This window comes from Paramormyrops kingsleyae, chromosome 1, assembly GCF_048594095.1.
Source record: "Paramormyrops kingsleyae isolate MSU_618 chromosome 1, PKINGS_0.4, whole genome shotgun sequence".
Classification (NCBI taxonomy): domain Eukaryota; kingdom Metazoa; phylum Chordata; class Actinopteri; order Osteoglossiformes; family Mormyridae; genus Paramormyrops; species Paramormyrops kingsleyae.
In genome coordinates, this window is record NC_132797.1 from 20,002,433 (window position 1) to 20,019,631 (window position 17,199).

At 43.6% G+C, this 17,199-nt stretch overlaps 1 protein-coding gene across 7 annotated transcripts in view; it reads left to right on the forward strand.

Moving 5' to 3' along the window:
* The window catches only part of fam49bb (family with sequence similarity 49 member Bb), a 56,913-nt gene extending 40,734 nt beyond the window's left edge, over positions 1-16,179 (forward strand). For all 7 annotated transcript variants that reach the window (XM_023807428.2, XM_023807429.2, XM_023807431.2 and 4 more), the window contains 10 exons: positions 1,684-1,766; positions 2,965-3,086; positions 4,135-4,240; positions 5,640-5,776; positions 10,146-10,223; positions 11,706-11,822; positions 14,617-14,696; positions 14,815-14,941; positions 15,109-15,179; positions 15,589-16,179. In XM_023807428.2, coding sequence (XP_023663196.1) covers positions 1,684-1,766; positions 2,965-3,086; positions 4,135-4,240; positions 5,640-5,776; positions 10,146-10,223; positions 11,706-11,822; positions 14,617-14,696; positions 14,815-14,941; positions 15,109-15,179; positions 15,589-15,652 — 985 coding nt within the window. In that variant the 3' untranslated portion in view covers positions 15,653-16,179. The remainder of the gene's footprint in view (positions 1-1,683; positions 1,767-2,964; positions 3,087-4,134; positions 4,241-5,639; positions 5,777-10,145; positions 10,224-11,705; positions 11,823-14,616; positions 14,697-14,814; positions 14,942-15,108; positions 15,180-15,588) is intronic.
* The last annotated feature ends 1,020 nt before the right edge of the window (positions 16,180-17,199 follow it).

Genomic DNA, 17,199 nt, shown 5'->3' on the forward strand with positions numbered 1-17,199 from the left:
GCACATTTAGTTGGAAGATTGTCTGGGAACGGTTCCCCCTTTTGTTCCTGGATGCCCTTATTATGTGGCCGTCAGTCACAGATGAAAGGTCAAATGCTTGTTGAAAAGTCATATTTCATCCTGTGGTGATAGGGAAGGCTTCCTGAAGATGTTTCTGAAGCAAGGAGGAGCAGGGTGGGAGAACGGTGTGGTTTTCCCCAAAGTGTGAGAAGCATGTGGTATGAAACAGGACCATTGCTTAACAATGTTTCTCACTGTAATCAACGGCTCATCATCTTGAGGAATCCGTTTGTGAAAGCCACCCGCAGTTAGAGTTCTTAATAAACTGAGGAGGATTCCCGAAAACTGGCCCCCACTGGGGGTTGGGGGGGCTAGGCCGGGGGTGTGTTCTGCCAAGAAGGGCTCAGACGTTGGGGACATCTGTTGAACCAGGAAACCACACTGAGTCTGGAGTGGGGGCAGCGGTTGGCAGGTGGGCGGGGCCGTGTCATGCGGGTGAGATAGCGGGGCTTCTGTGGGGCTGGTGTCATGGGCCACAGGGACCCCATCAGCCCACCCCGCCCCCACCCCAGCCCACCCCGCCCCGCCCCACGGCCAGTGCTGATGGCCCATTAGCACCTGCAGTCACAGTTTTTGAGTTCTGAGAAGTGACCCAGGCCTGTTATCAAATCCGGGTCGGGACCAGGTCATTTCAGGTCTTTCGGCGTTTTAGTTTGTAATAACATTCATAATAAACTGATAGTTTTAAATGAAGCTCTAATGAAGTGTTATTAGGGATGAACAGGATAATCATGAATAATGATGTTATAGTTTATACTTGCGGACACTGCATTTCCCTGATCCTCCCCTCCTCCAGCCACAGGGATGGCACCGTGGTGTGGTGGTTAGCACTGTTGCCTCATACCTCCAGGGTTCGAGTCTCCACCAGGGCTCCATGTGTGTGGAGTTTGCATGTTCTCCTTATGTCATCATGGGCTTTCCTTTGAGTACTCTGGTGTCCCCCCCACAGTCCAAAACCTGCTAAGGTGAATTGGAGTTGCCAAATTGCCCATGTGTGTGAGCGGTGTGTGTGCCCTATGATGTGCTGGTGCCCCATCCTGGAATATTCCCTGCCTTGGGCCTGTTTTTTCTGGGAAAGGCTCTGGACTCTGAACCCTACATAGGACAAGTTGGTATGGATGGATCGTCCAGCCACATAACCTACTTGAAGTCGCAGGGGACCCAGTTTGGTTCCACAAAGGTTGCCAAGGTTGATACACAATAACTTCTGTATAGAAGCCTCTACATACTGTATTCAGAATTTCTGGACTAATTCCATGTTTCTCAATAAATATCGTTATTCTATTTTCAATTTTCATAGATGTGAAAGTTTGAAAGGGAGCTCATTGTTGCCAAACTGGCATGCTTCACTCTGTACCCCTAAGAATGAATGGGTCAAAGTAATTTCTAACATAGGAAACATTAATATCCCCTCAGTCACAACTGGGTCATGGTATGAAGGCTTACATAACAGCAGCCCTATATACTGTGCTGTTGTTTCACGGAAATGCCGTCACTGGTGTCCTATGCAGCATTTTACCCAACTATTAACTCTGCTATCAATGCTTGTTGTCGTTGTGCTAAAAGGTTGACTGTTTTGTTGTGAAATGTAAACACTCATCCTATTCTCTCTTTTCTTGACAGGTGTCTCAACATGGGGAACCTCCTTAAAGTTCTGACTTGCACTGACTTTGAGCAGGGACCTAACTTTTTCCTCGATTTTGAAAGTGAGATTTATTTTCTGTAGTCTATCTACACCCTGCCTGCTATGTCCTCCACCATTTTCTCCTGCCTATGATCCAGTACCCTTGCCTATCAACGCTTGGTATTTGTTGTATTTGTGTGCGGCCAGTACAGGCATTGCTTGTGGCGTGGTTAGCACGACATCAAGTTTGGGGGAGCGGCACATGACTCTTTGGATGGGACAGAATCAAGCCACTCCTGGCCTATCATGCTGTCCCGTCAAGGCTTCCGTTGGAGGTTCCCCAAGGTGGGCCGATCTGTCGGTCTCTGGCAGCCATATAGCTAGAGCAAAACGGAGAGCCGTGTTTGGAATGTGGCCCTGCTAAATGGTCACCGTAATCAATGCGTTTTATTACCAAGGTGGTAAAAGATGAAACATCATCACTTTATTTAGACATCAGAGCAGAGAGGGTAGGCAAGCCATGTGGCAGGTGGCTGGTGACCTCTATATGGCCTGTTAATTATTGCCATCTGCAGAACGATGTAGGTCACTGCACCGCATGCTGTCATACCCTGGCCATGCTGTGCTCCTGATGGAAGCGTCAACGACTGAATGTCTTTCTGTTAAATTGAATGGCTTTATTAAAACAAAGCGGAAGCTTTAATTAAGCGGCAAGTTTCCTGTTGCCTTAGGAAACTCGTTAGGCTGATTGGTTAGAGCAGTATATCTTAACTCGGGCATCGGGAACCCTCCCAGCTCCCGGCACAGCTGTGTCAGGTATTTGGTGTTCTTGATTGTTTAGTTTGTTCTTGGTTGCTTGGTTCAGGTGTGCTGGGGTCTGGGAAGGAACAAAAATGTGGACTGTCTGGGCATGCCCAAGGACTGGGTTGAGAAACACTGGGTTAAAGGAAGTGTAGGCTACCTCATGCCAATGAGAGAGGTCCATTGTCCCTGTGGGGATTTGGAAAAGCTCCAGGTGACACATTTTCCTATTTTTATATGATGAAAAGCAACAAATCGAATGCATCTCCTCTACTCATTCTACAGGACACTGAACTCGCATGGGGCTTCGCATCTCTAATGCCATCGCTTCCTTTGATTCCCCCTCTTTGTTGTTGTTCAGTCTGGTGTGGTTTAGTCTAGTTATACTGTAAATTGTCATAGATTAGGCCTAAGCCATCCATGGTAGGAGTCATGCGCTGCTCGGACTCTTTGATGATACGTTCCAATCTCCGCTTCAGATGCACAGCCAACCGAGTCAGAAAGACGAGTGTGGGAGCAGGTGAACGTGGTCCTGAAAGATGCCAGGGGCGTTTCGGATGACCTGCAGGCCTACAAGGGAGCGGGTGCCGAGATCCGAGAGGTACCCCGCTGCTAGCGATCCCGCCTTTCTCCCGTCCCTGGCAGTGCTTACGTTTTTGCAGCTGTTAGAGGTTGTGTCACACAGTAAGATGTTGTGTGACAGTGACATGACCCTTGGCTCACACCTGTCTATACCAGGAGTAAATGCCTATTAACCAATGTTGGGGAGTAGCTAACTAAAATTAGTGATGCTTAAACTTAACTACTTTTTTCAGTAGCTTTTTTCAGCTTACGGCTGGTCAGTCAGAACCGATTGCAGTCGTAAGTTGACGATGACCTGTATTATTTTTCCCTCTTTACAAAGACGGGTATTTTCAGCTACCAGGTGCTTCTGATTGCTTTTATGTAATTAGCTACTTTTTCTCTGTAGCTTGTAGTGCAGCTACTGTAACTTCTATATTAAAACATTAGCTTGGCTGTAGCTTAGCTACTTTAATCATAAGTAGCTTGTAGCTGGAAAATTAGCTTCCCCAACACTGCTATTAACTGAATAATTGCTTAATTACACTTGTATCATTTACATGTGTTTTCTATTGGTCACCACTTAAGCAAAATTAGACACTTAAGCTAATTAGACATGACTGAACAAGGGTGAATACCAAGGGCGGGGTCACAGGGCCACTATCCCCAGCTGAAGGCTGATTGGTCCTCAGAATGTCCCCTGCCTTTTAACTCACAGAATCAAAACATATAATTGGCTCATAATGAGGTTGCCCCCCTGTGTGAATTATGGCCCCTCTTACTCCAACCCCCCTGAAAAATCCTAGAATTGCCCCTGTGACTGAATAATGTAAAAGGAGGGTTTTTGCATTGCCGAACCAAGGTGGCCTGCCTTGATTTAATTTAATTTAATTTAATTTAATTAATTAATTTTCATTTATTTTATTTAAGTATCAATCCTGGCCAACTTAAAATGTGCTGATGGATACACATTCAAATGAGAGAGAACTGGTCCAGGGATGTTTGGTGTTTCCATGATGACTGCATGTCAGCAGACACTGTAAGGCATATATATTTTATATATATATATTTTTTCCATTCCACCCTAGGCCATCCAGAACCCCATGGACGAGAGCTTGCAAGAAAGGGCTTGGGGCGCTGTCGTCCCCTTGGTAGGGAAGCTGAAGAAGTTCTATGAGTTCTCCCAGAGGTTAGGTATGTACCTGCAAGCGGCGAACCTGCACGCACCGGGTGCTGCTTTGCTTTAGGGTGTGGACTCCCCAACGTGCTCCTGAAGATGCGTAACACACATGCGCATTGTTTTTGTTGGCTAGCAGCTGGAGTTCTCTGATTACGCTGGCACACCTTGCAGGTATATCTGTGTGTAAAGCTCAGTTCCATACTCCAGCAGTTCCACGCTACAGCACCACGCCCCCTGCTGGAGGAACTTTTATCTCAGTAATGACTGTCAGTGAAAGAAAGGATCTCTTTCCCACCATGACTGCTTCCATAACCAAGGATGCTAGCTCCTCGCTTTGCCGGCACACTCCCTAGCCGATGAGGTCAGCTGGAGTTCCGGATGTCTCCTGCTCGACATTTCACGCTTGACGTCTCCAGGACCCTGGGGGAGATCCATGCAGCAGAGCTGAGGATAAAGCTGTGGTTGGGGTCATATTCCTGTGGCAGCACTCTGCTTCTCATCTGCTGGGCTGTTGCGACCTCCTGTTGACCTCCCGTTGTTTAATTTCAACATCTGTGTATTCTTTTATCGCCTCAAACAACTACACTTTGTTATGGCTAGATCCACTGTATTAAGGGGGACTAACCTGGAAACAAATTGTGGTTTCTGTTTTCTTTGTGACCTCACTGTATTCTGCCTGCTTGTGTGGATGAAACACAGACGCAAAAATTTAAGTTTGATGCTATGAAGGGACTGAACTTTCGCTACAAAGTGAATTAGCACCTATCAGCAACCTCTCTGCCTTGGTGCTTTGACGGATCTGGCAGCTCCTCCATTGCTGACCCATCTCCACCAGCCCTCCCTGGCACCAACGGAAAAAAGCCTCGTCCGCGGACTGGTGGGAACTGAAAAACGTTCCGTCCTGGCAGTTGTTTTCATGGGGGATGTGAGATGGCGCTGCAGGCAGTTTCGGCAAGTGGAATGCTGGACTCTGACAATGCGCGGATATACGGCACTGCAGCCCCTCGATTTGTGAGCCACTTTGCCAGATTTGCTTCAGGGGTGATTGACCTACATCGCTTCATTTAACGCAGGCTTCAGTCTGAGCTCTCTGGATGTGCATGAGTATTTTTTGTGTGTGTATCCTGTGATGGACTGGCATCCCATCTCGGCTGTGCCCTGTGCTTCCTGGGAAACATTCTCAGCTCACTGAGACCCTGTCCTGGGTCAAGTTATTAAAAACCTTGGTACATCTGAGAAGTCTCATATCTTAATTAACTGTTAACTGTTAGTTAATTGCATCAAAGTGTATGATATTCATATTTGTCAGCAGTCTGATCGGTTGTGTCCCCCCCCAGTTGAAACCTACCTCGTCTTGCATGACCCTTCATGGCAGGACCGTGTTTCACCTGTCCGTCGCCCTTCCCCCCACAGAGGCAGCTCTGCACAGCCTTCTGGGAGCCCTTACCTGCATGCCTGACAGCCCCACGCAGCACCTGGAGCGCGAGCAGGCTCTGGCCAAGCAGTTCGCTGAGATCCTGCACTTCACGCTGCGTTTCGACGAGCTCAAGGCAAGTCCGCACCGTCCCCCGCGTCACAGCTGCCGTGCCCTTGACTTGGGCCAGCACTGTTGCTGTAGCCCTTGGGCTGGGTGCTGTCCAATACAGTTGTGCCCTTGAGAGATCCCTTCGATAACTAACAATCCCCGGCAGCGTTACCATTGTCTGCAGGACTCTTTCGCGCATTAGAATAAATCATGTTAGTCCTTCTGTAGAAATGGAAGGTAAACTCTGATAGTTTTGACCATCAGTGGTAGCTTTCTTTTGTTCATTTTTAAACTTTTGGCTCCACATGTGTGGAGTTTGCATGTCCCTCCTGTGTCATCGTGCCGGTTTTCCAAATTCCCCCCACAGTCCAAAAACATGCTGAGATTAATTGGAGTTAGCAAATTGCCCATAGGTGTGAATATCTGTGAATGGGGTGTGTGTGTGTGTGTGTGTGTGTGTGTATGTGTGTGTGTGTGATGGGTTGTTGCCCTGTCCTGGGTTACAGTGCTCACAGAAAGTCTTGGAAAGCTTGCTTAACTCTGTAATAATGTTGTTAATTTATTGGTTTCTTTAAAAAAGTTACTTTTTCTGAGTGCTTCATTCAGTTATGTTCTTGCTATTTTGCTGTTAATTGTAATTGTGGTCACTGGCTCCCAATGCGATACTGCACACAAATGTTTGGTGTTTTATGTTGTTACTAATTAAAAAGCCCCCAATGATGCTTGTCAATGATACTTTTAACTCAGAACAGCTCTTGAGGAACTATATAATTTTTATTACTACTTGAAATTAGTGTTTTACTTAAAACTTTTGGTTGTTTCTAACATGAGATATAGTTTTTGTAAACAAATGAAATAATGATTTTTGTTATAAAACCAATAAATTTACAGTCATTTTTTACTGAATTAAGCAAGCATTCCAAAACTTTCTGTGAGCACTGTATTCCCTGTCTTGCCGCCTGTAGTTTCCCAGAGAGATTCCGGACTCCTGTGACCCTGCATAGATGGAAGTTTAAGCAAACTATACGTAGCTGAAGCGTTTGCTGTTTTTCTGGTCATTGCTAAAACTGGATATTGAAATGAGGAAGGACTATGGGCGTCGCCGCCGTTAAATCTGAGGGGGACACATCCCCCTCACATTTCATAATTATTCGTTTGGACATTTAACATGAAATATTACTTTTATGCCAATGTGTTCCCCCCATTCAAAATGCTTCTGACGCCCCTGCGAAAGGCTCACCTGGTTGCTGGTACCTGAAGGCTCTAGGGCTGCAGGTCAGAATCTAGGCGTTGCTCTGTCATGGTTTTCAGCTGCATCTGTATCCTACAATCTGCAGGGTCATGTTCAGCATGTAACTGTATAAACGATTGTGTGCGAGAACAGAACCATCAGTGCCAATTCAAATCAACTGCAAGTAAGCTTATCATCAAGTACTGTGTGGGCACTGTTCATTTGACGGCAATTTGAAAGCTCTATTTTTATCAAAATGAGCTTATTTACCAGTGTGCTAGGACAGATGATACACACTCACAGAGTGGCAGGTGTGTAATAAACCACTGGGTTCTTCACCAGGTTTTCAAATGCCTCATGAGTCCAGCCTGTGCTGGGACTGCTTCACAAACGAAGCAGTGTGTGTGTGTGTGTGTGTGTGTGTGTGTTTGTGTGTTGGGGGGGGCTTCTCTGGGTTTATTTTGAGGCAGGCTTGTTGGCCTAGTTGGGGGGGGGGGTTTGATAGAATGCCACCCTCCCCCCTCACAGTCACCCCCAAAGCCTGGAGGCCCTTCATTATCCAAACACTGGAGTGTCATACCCCCCTCCCCCCCCAACCAGATCCATGCCGTTCCCCAAGCGATACCTACACACCCTGAGGCGGCGTGCTGGGGAGACCCTCAATTAAGGGCCGCCGATTGGGGGAGAGTAGCAGGACTGTGGATGGGACGCGAAGGCTTGTCGCTTCCACTCATCCATCCCTTTCTCCTGTCCCTTTCAGCCGACCCACTTAAATCGTAGTTTTATTTTTTATTTATTTCTCAAAAAATGCCGCATGAAGTTGAATGGATTGTCTGACCAGGCGCAAGCTTTGTATCCACACCGGAGTGGCCGATAATCATATATCCCGAGGTGAGATTGCTGTCATTATCGGAGTGCCCGATGATTTTTATAATTAGCTTAATTTAGCATGACTTTTCTTAATCTCTGCAGTTTAGTTCACGTTGGGGTTTAGTCATGAAAACCAGTCGTTTAACTTGACACCTTCTGCTTAGATGGTACCCCACCTTTCCTTACATAAACCCCGCCCCCAAAATCTGATTTCATACTGCAGTCTGATTCAGTATATTTGGGGAAGAATTTAACAATCCTTTTGTTAGACTTTTTAAATTAAATCAGCAATCTAGAATTCTTGAAAATACAGACGGTCCCTGTCTTATGACTGTTATCCATTTATTATTGTTTTTTTTATTTTTTTTATTTTTTATTTGATCATATGTGCAAGTCGTCGTGAGTCACATAGGTTATGTGGAGAAGGAGGGAAGGAGCGTGCGCTGATTAGAGCCCGTTGCCGCACCCGCCACACGACAAACCACCTCAGGGATGAGAACCTGAATGCAGCCATGCAGTGGGTGATACCTTAGCACCACACTGGTCCAGTGAAACAGTGTGAGTTTTTTTTCCCCCAGTGGCTGGAGTGCCAATCCTGCATAGGTTGTAATAGGTAATCCTCAAGGTATGGAAATGTTTCAGCTGATTCATGAATGTTATAGTCACAATGCTGTCTGTTTTGGCTCAGAGTTGAGCTGTCAAATAGCCACTGTTAATGTTTAAATGTGCATAAAGCACTGTACAGTTCTTTCATGTACTTTGGGCACTAATTACATCATGAATGCTTGCTCGATGAATCTCCTCTGATCATTTGAGAGCTGAACTGAAGAGCACTGGCATTTTTGGTTAATGGTGCGTCTCGTCAGTCGTGGATTAAAGGATAATATTCTCAATAACACCTCTGCTACTCTACCTCTTAACATACAGCGTGATGCTGCGATCCAGTTAATTTCAGTCATGGTGTGATGTAAATAATAAATGTAGTGTATGAAATGAGATGGATGGAGTGACAGTCTGTCACATACATGCTGACACACAGTGAGGACACTTTAGCTTCACCAGCCCATCTGACTTGGGTTCATGCAGGATATTCACATGGTGTTTAATAATTTAAGGGACACCGACACTGTTTGGCTGCTCTACACAGCTGGGTATGAGACGATTGGGATGAAATATGGTGCACTGCTGTAGCCGGTTCCCCTGGGACCTGAACCAGAAACCTCTGGGTTTACAAGTCTATGTCCTTGACTGTTACAGTCCACGCTGCTTGTCCTTTTGTCAAGGATACTAGAGCGAGAACATTTAATATGATTAGTTGATCTTTTCAAGCTCAAAACCAATAGCTTATTGTATTTTTTAAATTATATTGGCTAATTCCTATAACGATGGTTGATGTTAATGGATTCAGTAATGAACAATTACCATCAAAGAGATGGATTTAAATAAATTTTGGTAGGCACATCGACAATTGATTAAATTAGCCTTCTTTATTCCCTTGTAAGAATTGTGTGTTATCTATGCAGTCATTTGACTTGTCTTCTTCCATAATTCTAAAATCTCTGCTCTACTGGAATTCTGTGAAGTTTTGGACTTGTCGGTGTGACGTGAATATGGTCTATTCCACCTCACCTTATTCTTCAGACTTGGGCATCAGCTTAAGAATTACAAATTTGTTATGCAGATTCCTAGGTGCTCCGGTTCACTATGAAAAGACACCTTTTATTGGTGCAGAAGACAGGGGTTTTAGCAAACAGTGTTTAGCAGGCTGCTCTTCACCCCAGGCCTCTCTGACTGATTCACTTGCCAAACACGGTTCCCTAATACGATAGCTTGGTGACTTCAGGTGTCCCTCTCTACAGTCTTGTCCCCGTGTTGCAGTTTGGCCTTGGAGCAACCAGGGTGATGGAGGATCTACTGATACTTTGACTTATGTCACTGCAGAATGGCTTAGTTTTTCTGTTCTTGCAAGAAATACATGCACAGATGGATGGATATAATGGATGTAATGGATGGACCTAACCATCTTGAGAAGTATAAAATAATGACAGGGGAATGTACATGAATTGCAAGCCACGTAAACAACAACATGGTATGATACCATGAGAGTTTCTTCCTTGAAAACATCCAAACCTTTTCCATCATATATTTTACCCCTTGGATATAGGGAAAGTAGTAAGGCGTCCATGCTTTCATCTCGCTATCTTGGAATTATAAAAGCCATGTGTGTTACAATGTGTGAGTGTCTTTTTTACCCATGTAACTGATGTGAGCTCCCAAACCCTCCTTCCAACAGATGACCAACCCCGCCATCCAGAATGACTTCAGCTACTACAGGAGAACTTTGAACCGCATGCGTATCAACAACATCCCGGTAGGCTCTCCTCGAATTCCATTCAGCCTGGCCAATGAAGCGAGTAGCTTTTGTTTTCTAAGCAAAGTCTGGAACGGATCAGTTAGTCACTGCTCACAATGGATGGACTTTTAATGATCTGAATGATTTTGATGCTTTGGGGAGGACCAAGGCAGGGGTCATCTTATTTCTGACCTTTTCTGACTCTAGGGCAGTAGAGTAATTTCCAAGCTGTTTCTAAAAACTGAAAGCTCCTTAGCAGGGTGACACTTCCACAAGCCAAGAAAAGGGGGTTTCCCGTGCAGGGGCCTCAGGCGTGAGCTGGAAGAGCATCGCCTTGACCTATCAGTTATGACTGCGTGACATAAGAAGTCAGCCAAAGGCAGAAGGTGAAAGTGAACCTCTAGACCTTCGAGGCCCAGGGTGGGAAAGCAGGGATGTAAGGTAGTTTCGTGGCAGCAGGAAGTGAGAGCCGCTGCAGTTCGAAGCGTGTCGGGGTCGCTGCCCGATCCTGCCCAACGGGGTGAATCGGCGCGCATCGACACCTGACCAGGGGCTATTATTGTGCCCCCTGTCCCCTGGGGCAAGAGGTTAGCGAGGTCAGGCACACTTTTAGAGGCCACCAGCATACTGCCAGCCCCCTGTCCCCTCAACCACAAGCACTAGAGCGTATAACTGGTATTCCCCCCTCCTAGACCTGGCCCCTCCCCCATCCCCGCAGCCTCCCATCAGTCTCAGATATCCTTTGCTTTAAGGGGAGCAATTAAAGACCATTGTCTGTACCATGTGTGTATATTTACATTATATGTGTGTGTATATATGTTATATATTATGTATAATGTGTGTGTGTGTATAATATGTGTGTGTATATACATATATATGTGTGTGTGTGTGTGTGTGTATATATATATATATATATATATATATATATACACGTATGTACAACACAGATTATCACTACTTTCACTTTAGTGATTAAATAGTGTGTACGGTAAAATTTTTATTGGTGATAATGAGCATAATGGTAAGAGTGGAAGATTCCAAGAGTGTATGTAGATAATTTCATGTTTCTTGGATACGTCAGTGGACGTTGATCCAACAAAAGTAACCTTGGCAAGCGATGGACCTGTACTCCTAAAAACTGATGTAAAATCAACTTTAATTTTCTGGTGTGTGTTGTACTTCTGCCGCCAAAGGCTTTTCACAGTTAGATATTATGTAACGAGTGAGCATTATTAGTCATTAAAGTAATAAAGGTATCCATGTGTTTTATGGAGATAAAATCATACTTTATTCAGTAGAAACATTTTCGCAAAATGCTTTTCCAGAGAGAATAAAAATAACCCAAAAAGTTTTATCAGAAAGCATAAATGTTTTTTCCTGGCAAATTTTAAAGAAACATTGTTAACTGCAGCAAAAATAAAGCATTTAGATCTTTTAAGAAGCACTGGTCCATATTTGCTTTTGTATCCTAGTCCTCCTCATTAAACTGTTCATTTGCAGGCGGAAGGGGAGAATGATGTAAATAATGAACTGGCCAATCGGATGTCCCTCTTCTACGCTGAGGCCACGCCTATGTTGAAAACATTAAGTGATGCAACAACAAAGTTTGTGTCTGATGTAAGTGAGATATCAGTTCTTTATTTCATGCTGTTTCTAAGGGAGTGAATGGTAAGTCAAGGTTAGGTGCCAGTCTGCTCGTGAGGTACCTTACCTTCCAATTCACAGGTTGCATAACGAAATGGAATATTAATTGTATTAATGAGCAAATGTTACGTTTCCGCAGCAGGATGTCTGGGCTCATGCATAGAGGTAGGGTGAGAAGCTCAGACATTCAGGAGGGGCTCAATCGAGCAGCTGCTCTTCCACATCAAAAGCAACCAGCTAAGGTGGTTCGTGTATCTATCTAGGATCCTCTTGGACGCCTCCCTGGGGAGGTTTATTGGGCATGTCTAACTAGGAGGCACTCCCCGTGTGCACCCAGGACACGGTGGAGAGATTATGTCTCTCGGCTGGCCTGAGAACGCCTTGGTATTCCTCTGGAGGAGCTGGAGGAAGTGGCTGGTGAGAGGGAGATCTGGAAATCTGCTTAGACTGCTGCCCTCATGACCCAAACCCAGATAAGCGACCAAGAATGAATGAATGAATGTTTTTCTGAATTGCTAAAACGCTAAATTCGATTCTTGGAACAAAACCATCAATTCCCAGAACTCATTTATCGAATCAGACACTCATTTGGAAAATCACCTAGTTAGACACAATTATCAGGTCTAAATCACCCTTTTTGCAAAACTCAAGCATGTTCTCATTCATCAAAACACATTTTTCACCGTGGTGAACTTTGATTAAAAATGGAAAAGACAGGCCACAGAAGTCAAACACAGCCAGCACAGAGTAGTCATCATTTAAACATGATGGCTCAAAACTATTCACACGTTTCTAAACATGAGAAGAAGCTACAAAGTGACTACAATGTAGAAAATGTGCCAGACGAGAGTGCAGGTCTCATGGGTGAGATGAATTTTGACATCAAGGTGTGATTAGGTCACAGAGAGGATGGATTCTTCTCCCATCGCCCAAGGGAGAGCATTTCCTGTGATGCAGACAAAGTTCTCTATCCTGACCCAGCCCAGAGACATGACTATGAGGAAGAATCGCCTATGGCTTACTCACTGGGGGCTTTGGGTGGGGATGCTGTAAAGCGCTTTGGGACAATGTAATGTTGTGATAATGTGCTATACAAAAATAAATTTGTTGTTTTTGTTGTTCTTTGACTCTGGCTTGGCAGTTGAACACCATTTTACAGTAATATGCCTCTAATTTGATTTTTACTTTGTCCTTTACAGGAACTTTTTTGGAGTACTGAATACTCCAAACATTACATTTTGCTTTAAGTCTAATTGTATACACACATTCTTGCTAATCAATTTTTCTTTACTATAATCATTTGGTTTCTAGTTTTTGAACTCAACATATTCATAGTAAACCTGTTTCTCTTTATGACAGTAAGTTTTGATTGGTATTGTTTTAAAATCTTTGCCGTAGTATGTAATGACTACTCAGTAGTGTTTATGTTCTGACTGACTTGATGTGTCTGTTTGGTTTTGAGCAAACATTAAATTGACTCAAAACTATTTTTTGATTTTGCAAAGGTTTTGTGGATGTGCTTCGAGAACTGGATTTTGATGTTTACTGTTCTGAGAAAAGAATGGAAGGTTTTAGGAAATGTGCTTTAGCAATTCAGAAGAAAAACTCTATGTGCAGGGTGAGAGTTGAAGTTCTGTTGGTGAGTTGAATTTCAATGTCCAAGTATGGATAGGTCAGAAGAGAGGATTCTTCTCCCATCCCCTGTCCTGACTCAGCCCAGAGGCATGATGCTGAGGCAGAATGAATATTCTTCCTTGACTTTGACTTGGCAGCTGTACAACATTTTAATGTACCTTTTCATTTGGATTTTTTTACTTTGTCCTTTACAGTAACGTTTTGGAGTGCTGGATACCACAAGCATTAAATACCGCTTTACAGTGTTTTACAATGTAGCTGTATGCAAACATTTTTGATAAACGTCTACATTTTTGTACTATAGTCTTGTGCAGTTTGTCCCGCACACACACCGGCCCGTTCTGGATAGGATTGCCCACCCCTGCTGTAGTGTGTAATGAACGCTCAGTAGTGTTTAAATACTGTCTGACTTTGTGTGTGATCTGAAAGCACTGTTTGGTGCTTAGCAAAGATAAAATAATTTTGGCTAAATTGTTTGATTTTTCATAGATGAGCCAAAGGTTTTGGGAATGAAGGTTGATAATTGGACTTTGCGTTTAGTGTTTTAAGAAAAGGATGGAAGGTTTCAGGAAAAGTGCTTCACCGATTGAGAAAAAACTAATATGCACAGCGGCAATCTTTAAATCAAACTTGGTGCATAATTGGAAAGTACACTGCAGCCAAGCCAAAGGCAGCTGGAAATCTGTTTAAATACATGGCTTTTGAGCGCTTGTGTACAGCATTAGAAATGATTAAGAATATATAGTTTGTTAGTCGGTTAGTCTCCTTTACATATTATCGGGTTTTAGTACGTTGCCTGTACATTCCATAGGATCCATGTGTGCTTGTTTACAGATTTAAAAACTGACTGGTTTTGTCGGAATAGCTGATGAGTAACACTTTCCACTTTTATTGTATCTACAGTTCTCATTGCTGCAATGTTACCAAAACAAGTATATTTTAGATGTTATTCATCATGTCTTTTATCAGTTGCATCAATACCTGGGAACACCCATTTGCTTTCATTCCATTTGGCTTGATATTTAATTAAATCCAATATCAAGTAGATGACCATGTTTTCGAAATGAAAATTTCATTACTTGCTACTGAGAAATTGCTCATCTGTCGTGTTCCCGGCTTTTGGTCTAAACAGAACAAGAACCTGCCTATTGAGAACACGACAGACTGCCTTAGCACGATGGCGAGCGTCTGCAAAGTCATGCTGGAGACCCCGTAAGTTATCCATACCCCGACATTCTCATAGCGAGCATGCTACAATGCAGTGTTGACACTTTGCTGGTATTATCTTTGTGGCCTTTGAAGTTTTTCATCTTTGTTTGTGTGCACATAGGGAGTATCGCAGCCGGTTCGCCAGTGAAGAGACCGCCTCCTTCTGTCTCAGGGTCATGGTGGGAGTCATCATCCTCTACGACTATGTGCATCCCGTTGGGGCCTTTGCCAAGTCCTCTAAGATCGATGTCAGTCCTGTTACCACATGCATGCTAAGTGCCATTCGCACCGGCCGGTCACCTTCCCTCTCTCCTGCCTTTTGATCTCATTCTGCCTCGTCCTTTTGAGTCGTATGTGTTCTAGAAAGTCTGAAAATGCGTAAATGGACCTGAATAATGATATAATCCTTCGACAGATGAAAGGATGCATAAAAGTCCTCAAAGAGCAGCCTGCGAACAGTGTAGAAGGTCTTCTGAATGCTCTCAGGTTGGTGCTTTTTACTGATCTAAGTACCACTCCTGATTGGTTAGGGATCAAGGCACAGCCCCCCCCCCCCCTAATGTATTGTTTCATGGCCCAGAGGATTTCATATTTGAGTTGCAGTGCTTGTCTAAGTCCTGAATATCTAGGGATGACTTCTGAAGGAAGGCTTTGGTTGTCTACTTAAAACCTCTTTAAATCTCATCAAACCTTGAGAGTGTCATGGTTGTCGGGCCATGTTCTGCTTTAAAATGCATTGAGGTTAAATGACTCTAAAGCCACTACGAGCCGTCGGCTCCATGTCAGTGAGATGCTTGTGGTCAGGGGCCTTTGGCTCACACTCGCACGACTGCCTTAGATTAGGCTGAGATTAGTCTTGGTTTTAGATGATTGAGCAGAGTGTGGCGTTTTCCAGGTACACGACAAAGCATCTGAACGACGACACCGCCTCCAAGCAAATCAAAACTCTGCTGCAATAGCACCAACCTCGTCCGGCGCTTTCCTGGGAGGCCTGGCCGTCGAGCTGCCTGTCCACAGCGATGTACAGAATTTTATTTTTGTTTAACGAGGCAAGAAAATGGAAACATTACTGCTTTAATTCTCCTTTTAATAAAGAAAGTGTCTCTAGTTTGTTTTCACAAAGAGGATTATTTTTTTAAAGCCATATAACAGCTGGCAGCTAATGATGTGCCCAGTGCTCTTGCCTGTTGCGGAAGAGGGAATCATTTCAATGTTTAAATCGCCTCTTCTACAGTACAGAACCATGTCTTTCTTGCATTTATGTACTAATATATTCCTTGTGTTTGCTTGTTTTTTTTTTTTTTTTTAAGGTTAAAATTAAAGAATGTTAAATTAGTTTTGCTATTGAAATGGTACCTGGTGAAGATAATTGGAAATAGCTGTATTGTTATTGTTCTTTTTTTTTTTAATAAGAGTTCTGGAAGATTCTGTTTGATACTGTGGAATGTGTTGATGATGAATAAAAGTGAGCTGGATACGTCGATAAGAGATGGTTTTGAAAAGTTTTTGAAGCTTTTCCTGTTTTCTGTTATCTGTTGGGTCATTTTCTAAGCTTACCATTTGAAATGGATTCCATAAGGATCTCTAAAAAAATATACTGATTTTTAAATTGAATGTGGCAAGGAGCCTGGGGATGGCTGGTATGTCCTTCTCAACCTCACTTCTCCACCAGTCTGCTTGCCATATACAGTATAGTGAAGCTCACATGACACCTCGCAGGAGTGATTTTGATTGGAGGATCAAAACAATCCCCATCACTACCAATAGCTCATTGTTATATTTAGCAAATGCTGTAAATTTCTCAGTACAGCCTCTCCCCAGGTTACAATGGGAGTTACGTTCTGATAAATGTATTGTAAGGTGAAAATGCATTTTAATACAATATAACTAACAAACATCATAGCCTAGCCTGCCTTAAAAACATGCTTATAATTCTTATATTAACCTACATTTGAGCCAATTCATTAACACAAAGCTTATTTTTGTAATAAAATGTTGAATATCTCATGAAATTTATTGAATAGTGTACTGAAAATGAAAAACATTCACCCATCATAACATGGACCATCATAACCTGGGGAACAAATGTACTAGATTGGCAGCCATGTCTTTGTGAATGTGTATAGTGTGTATACATATGCACCTGTGTGCGGGTAGAGAATAATTCTCATACTGTAATATAATTGATATTGAACCTATCAGTTGCAGATGCAGATGATCTTGCTTGATGCATAATGAAATGGAAAATAAATTTTGTTTGAGGCCACATCCATCGACAGGCCATTTCTTCAACTAACTGCGAATTCAGCCGAACCCACTTCTGCATGCACTTGTAATCCTTCGACATTCCCACCAGGCTAGAAACCCAGTTTGCAAGTTCAAGTCACATCAAGGCTTTGCTGTGGTGTAATTCTGATATGAAGGAGGCCAGTTCTACCATAACTCAACCAGTAAGTGAGAGCAGCGGTCTGGGCCGCTGTGGTTATCCTGCTAACCAGTAGGGGTC